At 45.9% G+C, this 13,072-nt stretch overlaps 2 protein-coding genes across 6 annotated transcripts in view; one reads left to right on the forward strand and one right to left on the reverse strand.

The window, feature by feature from the left end:
* Nucleotides 1-8,339, forward strand: part of LOC102979031 (plasminogen) — a 44,402-nt gene extending 36,063 nt beyond the window's left edge. For all 3 annotated transcript variants that reach the window (XM_007126013.2, XM_007126011.2, XM_007126012.2), the window contains 4 exons: nt 1,358-1,498; nt 3,381-3,487; nt 6,951-7,096; nt 7,975-8,339. In XM_007126013.2, coding sequence (XP_007126075.1) covers nt 1,358-1,498; nt 3,381-3,487; nt 6,951-7,096; nt 7,975-8,136 — 556 coding nt within the window. In that variant the 3' untranslated portion in view covers nt 8,137-8,339. The remainder of the gene's footprint in view (nt 1-1,357; nt 1,499-3,380; nt 3,488-6,950; nt 7,097-7,974) is intronic.
* A 1,370-nt stretch (nt 8,340-9,709) lies between these two features.
* The window catches only part of SLC22A3 (solute carrier family 22 member 3), a 91,832-nt gene continuing 88,469 nt past the window's right edge, over nt 9,710-13,072 (reverse strand). Inside the window, exon 10 of one of the 3 annotated variants that reach the window (XM_028494782.2) lies at nt 9,710-10,651. In XM_028494782.2, coding sequence (XP_028350583.1) covers nt 10,371-10,651 — 281 coding nt within the window. In that variant the 3' untranslated portion in view covers nt 9,710-10,370. Of the gene's footprint in view, nt 10,652-12,294; nt 12,872-13,072 lie in introns of those variants that run through there. The other 2 variants (XM_024122718.3, XM_028494783.2) reach the window with 2 other exon arrangements.

The following is a 13,072-nucleotide window of genomic DNA, read 5'->3' on the forward strand; positions in this document are numbered from 1 at the left end:
TTATAGATAAATATTAATATCTATGGATTCATATTAAAATATTAATATCTAAGGATTTATGAGAAATAGCACCAGAGAGGCAGCTTTCCAGTTTTTGCCTCTTGAAATCAAATCACAGACCGTACCATCATGGAGCTGGATGGAGTGTGCATTTGCTATACAATAAAGGAGTCAACTTTTACCTGGTCGTTTTGGATTCATCACAAGATCTGACGGACAGGTGGTGAGGGACCAGGGGCAGCAGCACCTGTCTGCGCCCTGCGCATCCAACAGACCCCAAGGCATGGAGATGGTCCTTAGTAACAGAGCGAACCCATCTCTTGTCCCCGCTTATAGCTTCATCTTTCATAAATATACCTAAACACTTTCTTTTAAATCTATGAATTAATGTGTGACCTATAATATCTTTGTTAAGAAGAAGGGGAAGGGGAGGGGAAGGGGGAGGGGAAGGAGGAGGAAGAGAAAGAAGAAGAAGAAGAGGAAGAAGAAGGGAAAGAAGATAAAGAAAAGAAAGGAGGAGGAGGAAGACAGAAGGAAAGAGAAAGAACTGTCTTTCATGGTGAAGAGAAAAATATCTTAGAGTAAGATCACTGTAGTGAACTCAGGGATTAATTCCTCAATATGAAAGCCCCCTCTTCTACTGAATAATGGGATAGACCTGATTAGTCAAAGGTTCAGGAAAAGGCATGTAGCACAATGCTGGCCCATGAGATACAAAGAGAAGTTTGCTGGGCAAGTGTTTTCTGTTTTGAGAAGGAACTTTGTGGAGTCTCTGTCCTTCCTGCAGATGTGAACAAAAAGGTTGTAACACTGATCGTGAGTAGCTACTCTACAATCACACAGGGAAACAGCCATAGTTCTGAGAAAGGCAGCACTATGAACAGCAGTGTGGAGGGAGAGTCCTTGGGATGTTGCCCATCCTAGCTCTAGGTGGCTGGCAGCTTCTCCTCCTCCCCCTCCTCCCCCTCCTCCCCCTCCTCCCCTCCTCCCCTCCTCCCCTCCACGGCAGACACCGGGCACCGGGGAGCGGATGGGAAGGGCCTGAGGCAGAATTGCCAGGGCCATTGGACGAGCGAGGAGGAGGCGTTTCTAGAGAGAAACGAAGAAGACAGGCCCCTATCTGTCCTGCGCCAACTTCAGTGCTGGTGTCATTCTTCCTCTGTGGTCAGGCCAAAAGCAGCCCCGAGAACATTCCTTAACGGCCAGGTTCAGGTAGACCGTGAACTTGTTCCCTGCCACTCAGAGGGGTCTGATCGTAGGTAGCCCGGTGGGGAGAAGACGCAGCGTCTGTGGCTCAGAAGGGCTCCCGCTGAAGGGCTGGCCCAGATTTGGCTCCTAACGTTGCCGTCTCCTCTAGCTTCTCAGGGCCGACATCATACAGGGTCATCCTGGGCGCACACCAAGAGGCCGCCGTTGAAGACAGTGTCCAGGAGATACAAGTGGCCAAGCTGTTCCCGGAGCCCACTCGAGCAGACATCGCCTTGCTCAAGCTGAGCAGGTACCGGCTCGCCCGTGGCTTTCACCCTGTGAGCAGTGAGAACGCTTTTGCTCCGCGCTGGGTTTATGAGCCGTAACAGAGTCGCGCGTGGGCAGCGCCGTCTAGGACCCCAAAGGCGCGGGGCGTTGGCACAGGCGCTGACCTTCACGTGAGAAAGCCTGGGCTCAGCCCCGCCTGCCTCTCCCTAGCCGTGGTCACGACAAAGGCACCAGGACACAGTTTCCTCTTGCGGAAAAAGAGTAGGTTGAGACATGAGGTACAGGCTACCCCTCAAACTCTCTCGGTCAGCTAATACACTCTCACGTAATGTTCCCCGGTCAGCTAATATACATGCATAACCAGGGAGTTATTCAAGTCTTCCAGGTTGACACTCCCTTTTCAACGTAATAATATATTTGGGGGAATCGATGGGATTATGTATATTTCGAAGCGCTTTACAAAAGGCGATGTAAACACACGCGCTCACAAGTGCAAATTCTCCTTCCTGTCTCTGGTTTTATGTTTCCTGTTGAAATGGTGTTTTATTAAGTCTGACAAAATGATAGATTTGTTAACGTCATTTGAAGTTAGCAGTATTTGGAAATAGGTCACGAGGGGGACAGCTAAATAAACAGACAGCTATTTTGAGAAGAGGCGCGTTTGGGGCCGTCAACAAGGCACGCGGAGCCCGTCGGCCACGCATGATGGGTTCCAGAGGACAGCGGGGCGACGGCGACGGCGACGAGGATGGCCAGGCCAGCGGTCAAGAGTCTGAGTGGGGCTCGCGGGGTCTGGACAGAAACACTTCCCAAGTTTTCTGGGTCAGTGAACCGAGGAGTGGCTCCCTGGGGTATCTGGACACTCTGGAAAGGAAAGAAAGGGCCTTCTCGGCTTAGCCTAAAAAAGGAGCTGATTCTCTTTTCTCCATGGTTGCCTGGGGCCGTCAGGAAAGCTCTGATCCTCGAACAAGTAATTTAGTAAACCTGGGGTTCTGGATGTGTTCTCTGATAGACTGATACGCTTGAGCTTTCGGGTACCCACTCCCAGGCCCCCCAAACCCCAAGAGTCTCAGGCGTTGGCGTTCCACGAGGGGAACCTATACAGTGAGGACTGTGGCCCACTCCACGTGAGACGCTAGGTCTATTCTGGTGACTCTGACAGGGTGTGTCCGCTTCCAAGTCGAAGGCCATGATGATTCTTAATCAGAATCAGGCATTTCTCATCTTCAGTGGGTTTTCCTCTTGAACTTACCAAAATAGAATCAAGTCTAAAAATCAAAGTTCTGATATTTGATTCTCTGGAACTCTAATGTGGAAGTTTTTGGAAAACAATACTACTCTGCTTATGCAAGGTCCTTACTTCAAATCCTCTTTTATTTGGTATCTTGCATTATACTGGATTCTTACAGCCAGGGTGTTGTAACGTTTATGGGTGAGGAATCTGAGGACCCCAAAGACGGACCAGCTTGCTCCTAGCGGCACGAGGCACTCGCTATTATTAAAGCCCTGCGATTGTATTTCAGCTGGATGGTCCACCTACTGACTGAAGCCCTCTTAACTTCATCCAGAAGCGCACACCTGGTATGAAATTCCCATCGTGCGAGAAGAGACATTAAAAGTCATTGTCACCTCTGTTCCCACCTCTAGTTTCTTGTCCACAACTGGTGCCTTTGAAACAGAATGTTCTATTTTTTTTTTTTTTTTGACTCATAAGATACTACAGGCAACTGTGAGATGAAAAGTTGTTTTCTACATTGCGCTGTGTCAGTGGAGCAAGGAAGAAATCAATACCAGCTCGGAGCGTTCTGGGGCTCTGGGGCAGGTGGGATCTTGTCACCAACAGATGAACGGCAGAAGGCTTCTAGCAGGGCGGTCAAATGTAACTTTTGATGTTTTCCTTTCAGCCCTGCCATCATCACCAAGAAGGTAATCCCAGCTTGTCTGCCATCCCCGAATTATGTGGTCGCGGACCGGACAGTCTGTTACATCACTGGCTGGGGAGAAACCCAAGGTAAGATGAATTCTGTGACTCACATGATGAACCGGTTCTGACCTGCAACCTACATGAGGCAATGAGCATGGGTACCGATGTCTACCCGTGAGTGAGGCCCACTCCCTTCCTGACTTTGTCTGGACACCTGCCTCCGTCTCCACAGTCAGTCATCAAGGGACATGGATGAGGGGAAGGGGAGTGTTGCCTTGAGACTCTGACCCCCAAAATCCAAGGTTAATATGGTGTCCCCAGGTAAGTAGGGTTTTGACACAAGCCATAAATTCAGGGTGTTAGATTGTCGTTCATGTGGATTAAGCACACAGAGTTCCCAAGCACGGTGCAGACCAACAACGAAAAGTATAGGTAAACTAGTCTCCCCAAATACCCGCTTGCCTGGCTCTGTGTGGAGACGTTGTTGGGGGTAGGGCAGACTGACAGCAGGGGAAAGAAAGAAAGGTCCCAGTTCTAGGATGGTATTTGGTATTGGTTGACGGGGTGAGGACGAGAGAGGAAACGTTTACGCAGGATCCTGGGTCAGCAGCTGCACTATATTCTGGGAATCCCGTCTTCTCTTTGCAGTATGCCCTGCATTACTTTATAATAAAAATTATTATTATATCCTTCAGACTCGGGCCTAGGAACATTATAAGAATGTCCTAGATCTCTGCCTCACTTTCTCAGAAGCATTGGTCGGAGCAAGGAGCCCTGGAAAATAGTTCTGGCTCTGCCACCCGCTGCGCAAACGGGACAAGTCACCTTACCTCATTGGGCACCTAAGCCCTCATCCCTAAAATCCGTGTTTTCAAATTATGTTCTACATGTTAGCCTTAGTTTCCTCCTCTACGCTACCCTATGAGGTCATTGTGAGGATTCAGATAATGCATATGAGGAGCTCAGTGCTTTGGAGATGGTATGTTAGCAGCTCCTGTGCCTATTACACGACCACCACCGCCATCACCACCGCCATCACCACCGCCATCACCACCACCATCACCATGGACACCGTCATCCCCACCACCATCTTCACCGTCACCCTCACCACCTCAGGATCATCATTAGCATCACCATAGCCATCATGGTCGGCCCCCAACCCTCCCCCCATCATCACCACTGTCACTGTCATCAATAAATACCACATAACCTGTGTGCAGCTGAGCCCTGATGGAACCCAGGCCTGCCAGACCCCCCAGGCCCATTCACTGTTTCTTCCGTCTCACCCAGCACCCACACTTTTCTAACTATCACCCTGCACTGGGTTCCCCTGTCTCTCCAGGCCTCGTCTGAATGTCTAACTGGAGAAAATGATCCTCAATGTATTCATTGGATCAGGAGTCACAAAACATGAGTCAGGTCTGTCTACCAATTTTCTACATGTCAGTAATGACATCAGATCAATCAGTGCTCTCAGCCTCTCTGTGTGAGGTCAGAATTCTCCCCTTTAGTCTCCAGACTTTCCCTGACTTCCGTATTCCAAAGCAAGGTGAGGGTTGATGTCGAGGGGGTCATTCATGTCAGCCCCTCATCAGCAATCGCTGGGTACTTTCACGGACCCGCTTCGACGTCCCCACCACCCCATCAGGTCCCTAGGTCACCCTCGGCCTCAGGCCCTCAGAAACGCCATCTCTCCTGTGGCCACACGATGGCAGCACCTCTGCACAGACCACGAAGGCGTCTGGTCAACGAGCGGTGGATTTTGTCCTTAGCCTCAGGATGTCGGTCTTGCTCGGAAAGCAGATGCAAGAGCAGGACACTCGGTTAAATTAATTTTCAGCAAAAATGCTTGAGAAGGCCGCACCCTCTGCATATCCACCCAATTCAGAAAATGCATCCGCTGCCCACTGCTTCTGTGGTCAGGACTTGCGTCCTCAGTGGCTCTGCCGGCCCAGGGCTGGGACTCGCCTCTTCTTTCCAAATGGTGGTCCTCTTAGGTGCTCCTGTCAACTCCAGTGTAAGTTTTCTGAACTCAAGACAATTCTCCAATTTTATTAAAAGTCTTTGGAGAAGAAGTAGTACCTTATTTCTTGACTGTTCCACGCTGGCAACGCAAAGATTTTGCAAAACTCATGAAAGCTGGGATTGCAAAATTGGAAAACTGGATTATTTGTGAAAATGCTGAGACGTACCTGGGTGTGTCCATCTGGAAAACATCATCTCTTCTTGTGATTGTGCACGGGTTCTACTTCCATTTGCCAAAGTAAAAAAAAAAAGGCAGTTTTTCTCACAAAGAAAAAAATACAGTGAGGAAAACAAGCACACCAAAGAACTTTTACTGTCCCTAATTGGAAAAGAAATGTAAATTAGGGAATAAATTAAGACCATGTCCACCCATCACATTAGCAAATATTTGAAAACTGTTAGACACCACACACTCAGAAGGTTGTTGTGCAGTGCTTTTTTTCTAGTGACATTTTACACTGTCACACCTGTTTAGAAAATATTTGGCAAAGATATTGGGAACCATAAATATGTCTATATAATCCCTCAGAGCTTAGACTTAAAGAAAATACTAAGGAATATGAATAACCTGTAGGAACAAAGAAGTGCTACGTTGAGAGCAGCTGTTGTAGCCAGTGAACGTGGTGGTGAAGAATTTGGGCAAATGATGCTGCAGACCCACGTTCAAATCCCAGCCCCAGCACACTTGCTGGGTGATCTTGGGCAAGCTGCACACCCTTCCTAAGCCTCAGTTTCCTTAACTGCACAATAGGAATGACAAAAGTGCCTAGGCGATCGGACTGTTTGAAGGATTAAATGAGCTACACCACACGATGAGCTTGTGCCTGAAAAAGTTAATTCTCAGTCAATGACAGTTGTTCTTTTCTTAAAATACTGTGGTAAAATATATGTAACATAAAATTTACTTTTTTAACTACTTTGAAGAGTACAGTTCTGTGGCACTTAGCACCTTCACAACGTTGTGCAACCGTCCCCACTATTTACAGAACACTTGCCTCACCCCAAAAGGAAATCCCAAACCCATTAAGCAGTCACTCCCCACTAAAATATTAATTATACAGATTGTAGGTTTATGAAAGTCCTTATGATATAACTTTGCGTGGAAAAAATGTGCAATACGATATAAGTACTAAAAGAAGCATATAAAAATCCTGGAAGGGATACATATGAAAATAGTAGCACTAGTATTTCTCGATCTCTCTTTATACATTAAAAGTAAATTTCTTTATAGTTTTAAAAAAAAGAAACCAAAAAATAACAACACAAACCAACCTCAAAGTCCCATAAAGAAGCCCAGATTAATTAAGTCTAGGTCTTGGGAACGTGAAATCTTATATAATGTTTATACTTTCAAGGGTCAAAAAGAAAAAAGAAAGAGTTCTAGTAGTACTGGGAACTGACTTCTTGTTTTATGCAACCTCACGGATGAACATGAGATCTATCATTGCTGCTCTGTTGTTCTGGAAGCTTCCTTGCGGGCACGTTTTCGGTCCAGTCACCGTGTGTTTCATCTTTTTAAACACAGGCACTTTCGGTGCTGGCTTTCTCAAGGAAGCCCGGCTGCCTGTGATTGAAAACAAGGTGTGCAATCGCTTTGAGTATCTGAACGGGAGAGTCAGACCCACAGAGCTGTGTGCGGGGCATCTGGCTGGAGGTGCTGACAGTTGCCAGGTAACAAAAGACTAAAGAGATCAAAATTCATCGTGTGTTGGCCTGTTTTGGCCCCTTAGACATTTCAGCCCCAAAGCAGCAAATTCGAGAAGGATTTGTCAATCGAAGGCCACAGTCTAAATGTTGCCCAGAAACCTTTTAAGCGTGTCTCTGAAGGCTGATTCAGGTCATCTAGGGTGATTCCTTGGGCCTTGAGTTCCACACTGGTTGCAAGGGAATAGTTAAGCACCGTCACGGCAACAGCCCCTACGCCTCTGGGAGGGGGCTCTTGGGTGGGACCGGGGACGTGGCCTTTCTAGTAGGGAAGGGAGGTTGGTAGAAGACAAAGACCCTCCCACACCTCCTTTAAGATTGTTCTCGGGCTTCCCTGGTGGCGCAGCGGTTGAGAGTCCGCCTGCCGATGCGGGGGACGCGGGTTCGTGCCCCGGTCCGGGAGGATCCCACGTGCCGCGGAGCGGCTGGGCCCGTGAGCCGTGGCCGCTGAGCCTGCGCGTCCGGAGCCTGTGCTCCGCCACGGGAGAGGCCACGGCAGTGAGAGGCCCGCGTACCGCAAACATAAAAATAATAATAAAAAAAAATTGTTCTTGGGTTTATCCTCCCTAAGAGAAACCCCAGGTCTTGAAGGGATGAATACCGTTTTCACAAGGGATTTCTCTCCCCCCCGGGAAACACTAAATGGTACGGTTTCGTTAAACGTACCTTGCCTAGTAGTGAAGCACAGCAGATGTTCATATACTATGTTACTAAGTTCCTTTCTGATTGGAAAGGGATGTTCAAATACTGGGAAAAACTTGCATTTGGGTAATAGAAGGATGACATCCCATGCTAAAAGGATGGAAGCTTAATCCTCTCATGGCTTTTTCCCTTCCCCTGTGTAGGGTGACAGTGGAGGACCTCTGGTTTGCTTTGAGAAGGACAAATACATTCTACAAGGAGTCACTTCATGGGGTCTTGGCTGTGCACGCCCCAATAAGCCTGGTGTGTATGTTCGTGTTTCAAAGTTTGTTACTTGGATTGAAGAAATAATGAGAAAGAATTAATTAGATGGGAGACAGAGTGAACCATCAACGGATCTGAAGCTGGCACACGGGTAGGGAATTCAGCATGCTCAGAAATAACTGACAGTAATCAAACTAAGTTGGACACTGTACTTAGCTGCCAGCTACTGCCAAATCTCAACATTTTTTTGTATTGTTGTGGATAACCTGTTCCTGTCCATGGACTGCTGGATTCTGTAACAATGGGGCAATACAGCTGTGACATTTGTTGAAAATAAACTCTGTACTTCCTTGGACTTAATTTTTTGATTTTCACTGTTTTCATGTTCTTCGTTCATCCTACCAATTGTAAATGATGTAACTCTTACGGACCTGGGTGATTCTGTTCTTTCTCATAAGGCATAGAGGAACGAGAAGCCTGTGAGATCGATAGAGAAGTCCTAGTAAGTCACCTATATATTTACCTTGTCACACATCTTTAATGTCTTTAGTTTGGGCTCTGGGATGAATGTTTTCAAAGCTGCAGCATGTGTGGGGAGTCACGAGGGCAAATTCTGTTCTTGGGAATGAAATCTGTTACTGACAACTTGACTCTAGCCCAGCACAGGAGACCCTGGGCAGACAGCTGTATTCCGAGAAGTAAACCGGGCAATGGAAGTGTCATAACACAAGACCGGCTAAGAGTCTGAATGGTATTCTGGGTCACATATGAGTCTAGGAATGGTGCCAAGAGCTTGGAAAGGAGCAACGAACATATATTGAAGGTGGACCGTTTAATTTCCATCAGTGATTGGCTGCCTGGGTATGTAGTATACTTTGTTACATGGGAGGAGTGTTGTACAGTGACACATGTTCAGAAAGAAGAGAAAGGATGACAACTGATTTTTCTTGACGATTTACATTTTTTTTTATTGTTATGAGAACCCAAATGTCAACTGAAAATACAATTCCAGGGTGATAGAATCCAGAAGCAACGGTCGTGTCGCAGCAAAGAGAAATGCAAGGGTGTACGAATAAAGGGTAAATGCAGCATTACACCCTTCAAGAACTGTGTTTATTTCATTGAAAAATAAAATATTCATGTTCAATTCTGATGCGCTTCAAGGATTAAAAACTTATTTTACAATTAGCACGTACACCGTACATATCGTCACGTGTTCACATAGAAATGTTCTTCCTCACTGGCAAGACTTCCCTTTGGCTCCCATTTTACCTGTCCACCCAAAATAATTCATTAAACAATTCTGCATAAGATACATAGTGAATCTGAAAAGATAACAAATGTAACATATAAAGCAGAACGTCATAAAGACAGAATATTTGTATTTAAACTCCACATTTCAAAAAAGTCTCAGTAACAAAAAAGAAAGATCAAATCCCTTATTAGAACCTGTAAAGTCATGTACAATATAAACTTCTGCTAATTCTTTTAAGCATGGATATAACTGACCTTTCTTTCAAACTAAAATGTAAGCTTCTTCCCAAGACAAGTCAAAAGTGTCAAGCTTGGGGGCTTCCCTGGTGGCGCAGTGGTTGCGCGTCCGCCTGCCAATGCAGGGGAACCGGGTTCGCGCCCCGGTCAAAAAAAAAAAAAAAAAAAAAGTGTCAAGCTTGAATGAGATTTGTCCGTATTTTTCACTCTTGACCAAAGCATCATCGTAGAGCTGAACTCACACATATACGATAAATATCCCTGTATGATTAAAATCTTAAGACCCATGAAATCATATAGTCCATGGGTTTCATCAGTAAAAAACTGAAAATGTGGCTCTAGGTGTCCACTAAAGGAGGACCACAGTTATCCTGAATCATCTCAGGACCAAATCTGATTCTATAAATAATAGAGCCAAATCCTTGAACTGTACAGCAGATTTGTTCTTATTTCTGGAACAAGGCCTAAAAGTGCCTGCAACCCTAGATGCCCCGGGAGCTTAAGGGGCTCAAGGTGAGAAGAGAAAGCAAAGGCTCACAGCCAGGTGGCCCGAGGTCCTTAGATTCAGTCTCTGCATCGACAAGATTCCCAAATCTTCATCTTCCCTGGAATCTTCAGAACCCTCAGTTCAGAGCCTCAATGTCTTGATCAGATTTGATGAACCCATTTCTGTACACTTTCCCCAGACCCTTGGTTTGCACATCTTGCATTCTTGACGGAACCGTCATGAGAACTGGGTGGGGCTTCTCTTGTCTCTGTAACCCAGTGGGTCAGAGACACTGCCCCAGCGCGAGAAGAAACCTCAGGAGGAGCTGTGCACACAACAGGCTCTTGGCTAAACCTGTCACGTATTACATGTTCCCAGAAACTTTGACAGCACGATGAGTCTTGATTCATCCGACATTGTATAAAAATACTCTGGATAGTCTGAATGTCTTTGTAAAGTATTAAAAACACTTGGAGCTGCACAGCTGAAGTGGACACACACACGTCTCCGCAAGGCACGTCGGTTCCTTGGGGGGACCGGCCTGAATAGCTCTTTCCTTGCATCTTTGGCAGGGGCCTCAAAGGTGAGAGCTCGAAACTTGAGTTTTCTTTTTTCTGCCACATTTACAGGAATGTGGACTAACAAAACAAAGGCGAAAAGAGAAAGTCCTTATAAAAGATTATACAACTAGTGAGAAGGAAGTCTTTTTGTTACTACTCAATTTCATAGTTGGTTTTGATCGAATACACTCATGCATAACTGCTCATAAAAACCCGACTCCAAGGGAACAAAATTAACTGTCTCCAAGTCATTTTTTACCTGCTCTCAGCCCCTAGGCAGGGGTTAATTAGCATTATAGCATATATAAATTCTTTATGAATTTCTACCCCGTAACAGATGGTTTGGAAATGAGCTGCTGATGTGAACAAAAGAAAGCAGAAATGAGAAAATGACTAAGTGCCGTCGTAGAAGGGAAAATGCTAACAGGTTTCCGTAACTTGGGGCTAAGTAGTTTTTGTTCCTGAGTAAGTGATTATAGAATGCAATCAATGTGCTTAACTTGTAAAACTATAGATCAGACTTTTATTAGATGTTTTTTCAAGGGTAGGGACTAGGCATAATTAATTAATTTACCCAATTTTTTAATTATGAAAATTTACAAACACAGAAAAAAATCAGACAAAAATTCAGGTAAGTTGAATTTTTGTTGGACTAATTCTTCCTGTGTATGTACTGCTTGGATATTAATTTTCCCTGCACACCACTGAGATGGCCTTCTCGCCTCCAAAACTCCACCTCTTCCAGTTGTTTAATTCTATTTTTAATATGATTGAATTGGCAAAAGAGTCTTGATCTCAAATCACTCCCTCTTCCTCCACTTTTTCCTGATGAGTTTGAACATCTGACCTCTGACTGGTTTGGGAATCTATCGCGCTCACTATGTAAATGGGCTGCAGAGAACAGGGCCGAGTCAAAAAGAAGCGTGCGGTCCCTGTCGCTGGAGGGCTGGCACAGAGGCACGCACAAGAGAGGGCAGCAGACGTGCAGGAAAAGAACTGCGCCGCTGAGAGTCAGACGTCTTAAAACTCCCAAGACACATTCCCAGGCTGTGCCACCAACAGTCAGCACTGAACTTCTTACTTTTGACTCTATAATCCTGGTCAGGATGCTCTAATGCGTACCCCAGCCCTGAACAGATCCTGCAGGGCACGTCAGCCCATGAGAAGTTGCCCTTAAAGTCTGGATATCTTATTTGAAGATAATCCCATTTCCTTTCTCACCATTTCCCCTGCTTTTTCTAACCGTAAACAGTCTTCTTTCCTTCGGTCTTTTAGCATGGCTGCAACTGGGGTGACAGGGTTGGACGCCGCCCACCCTGACCTGGCCCCCATACCCTCATACAAACCAAGTAACTGTCTGTGATGACACAGCTAACAGCATGTTTATCCTTTCAGGATGAAGCAAGTCTTTTCCATGATGTAACACTCAAGAGGACAGGTTTTTTTTTTTTTTTTTTTTTTTTTTTGCGGTACGCGTGCCTCTCACTGTCGTGGCCTCTCCCGTTGCGGAGCACAGGCTCCGGACGCGCAGGCTCAGCGGCCACGGCTCACGGGCCCAGCCGCTCCGCGGCACGTGGGATCTTCCCGGACCGGGGCGCGAACCCGCGTCCCCTGCATCGGCAGGCGGACTCTCAACCGCTGTGCCACCAGGGAAGCCCAAGAGGACAGTTTTGATACCTTTTATAAATTTCTTTTTTTAAAAAAATATTTATTTATTTGTTTGTTTATTTATTTATAGCTGTGTCAGGTCTTAGTTGCAGCACTCGGGATCTTGCGTTGTGGCGCACGGGCTTCTCTCTAGTTGTGGCACAGGGGCTCAGTAGTTGTGGCATGCGGGCTTAGTTGCCCTGTGGCACGTGGGATCTTAGTTCCCCAACCAGGGATTGAACACGAGTCCCCTGCATTGGAAGGCAGATTCATAACTACTGGACCACCAGGGAAGGCCCCCCTTTTATAAATTTCTTAACTTAATTTTGGTTTATAAAATGGCAATGTCTTGAAGAGAATTTCCCACCTCACCTCAGACTTCACGTTGCATTGTTTTAGGGTAAAACATAGGTAGAGCTTTGGTTGAGGAATAAGCCATTACCTATCAGTTTACTTACAAACAAGCACAAGAATCTGATTGGGTTACTTCATGGGACGAATGTCCACCTGTCCTCTGACTGGCCAGTCCTGTTAGAAGTCAGCTGGTGGTTTGGTTCTGAGTACACTGATAAGCCTTTCTTAGGAAAGTTCTGAGATGATTCGTCAATCTTATTGTTCAAAACAGCATCAAGAAACAGGACGATGAAATCACTGTATAGGTTTTAAAGGTCCGGTTAAAATACTTCTGAGCAATGGTTGCCTATCTCTGGGGAGGCGGATGGGACCTCATTAAAAGAGGATATGAAGAGAGAAATTTCCAGTCCTCCCAGGGTATTCTTGCTATTAGAATACTCATAATCAAGTAGGATACAGCATAAGATAATAAAACTACCCAAAACAACAGTCACACCT

Source organism: Physeter macrocephalus, chromosome 10 (genome assembly GCF_002837175.3).
Source record: "Physeter macrocephalus isolate SW-GA chromosome 10, ASM283717v5, whole genome shotgun sequence".
NCBI lineage: Eukaryota > Metazoa > Chordata > Mammalia > Artiodactyla > Physeteridae > Physeter > Physeter macrocephalus.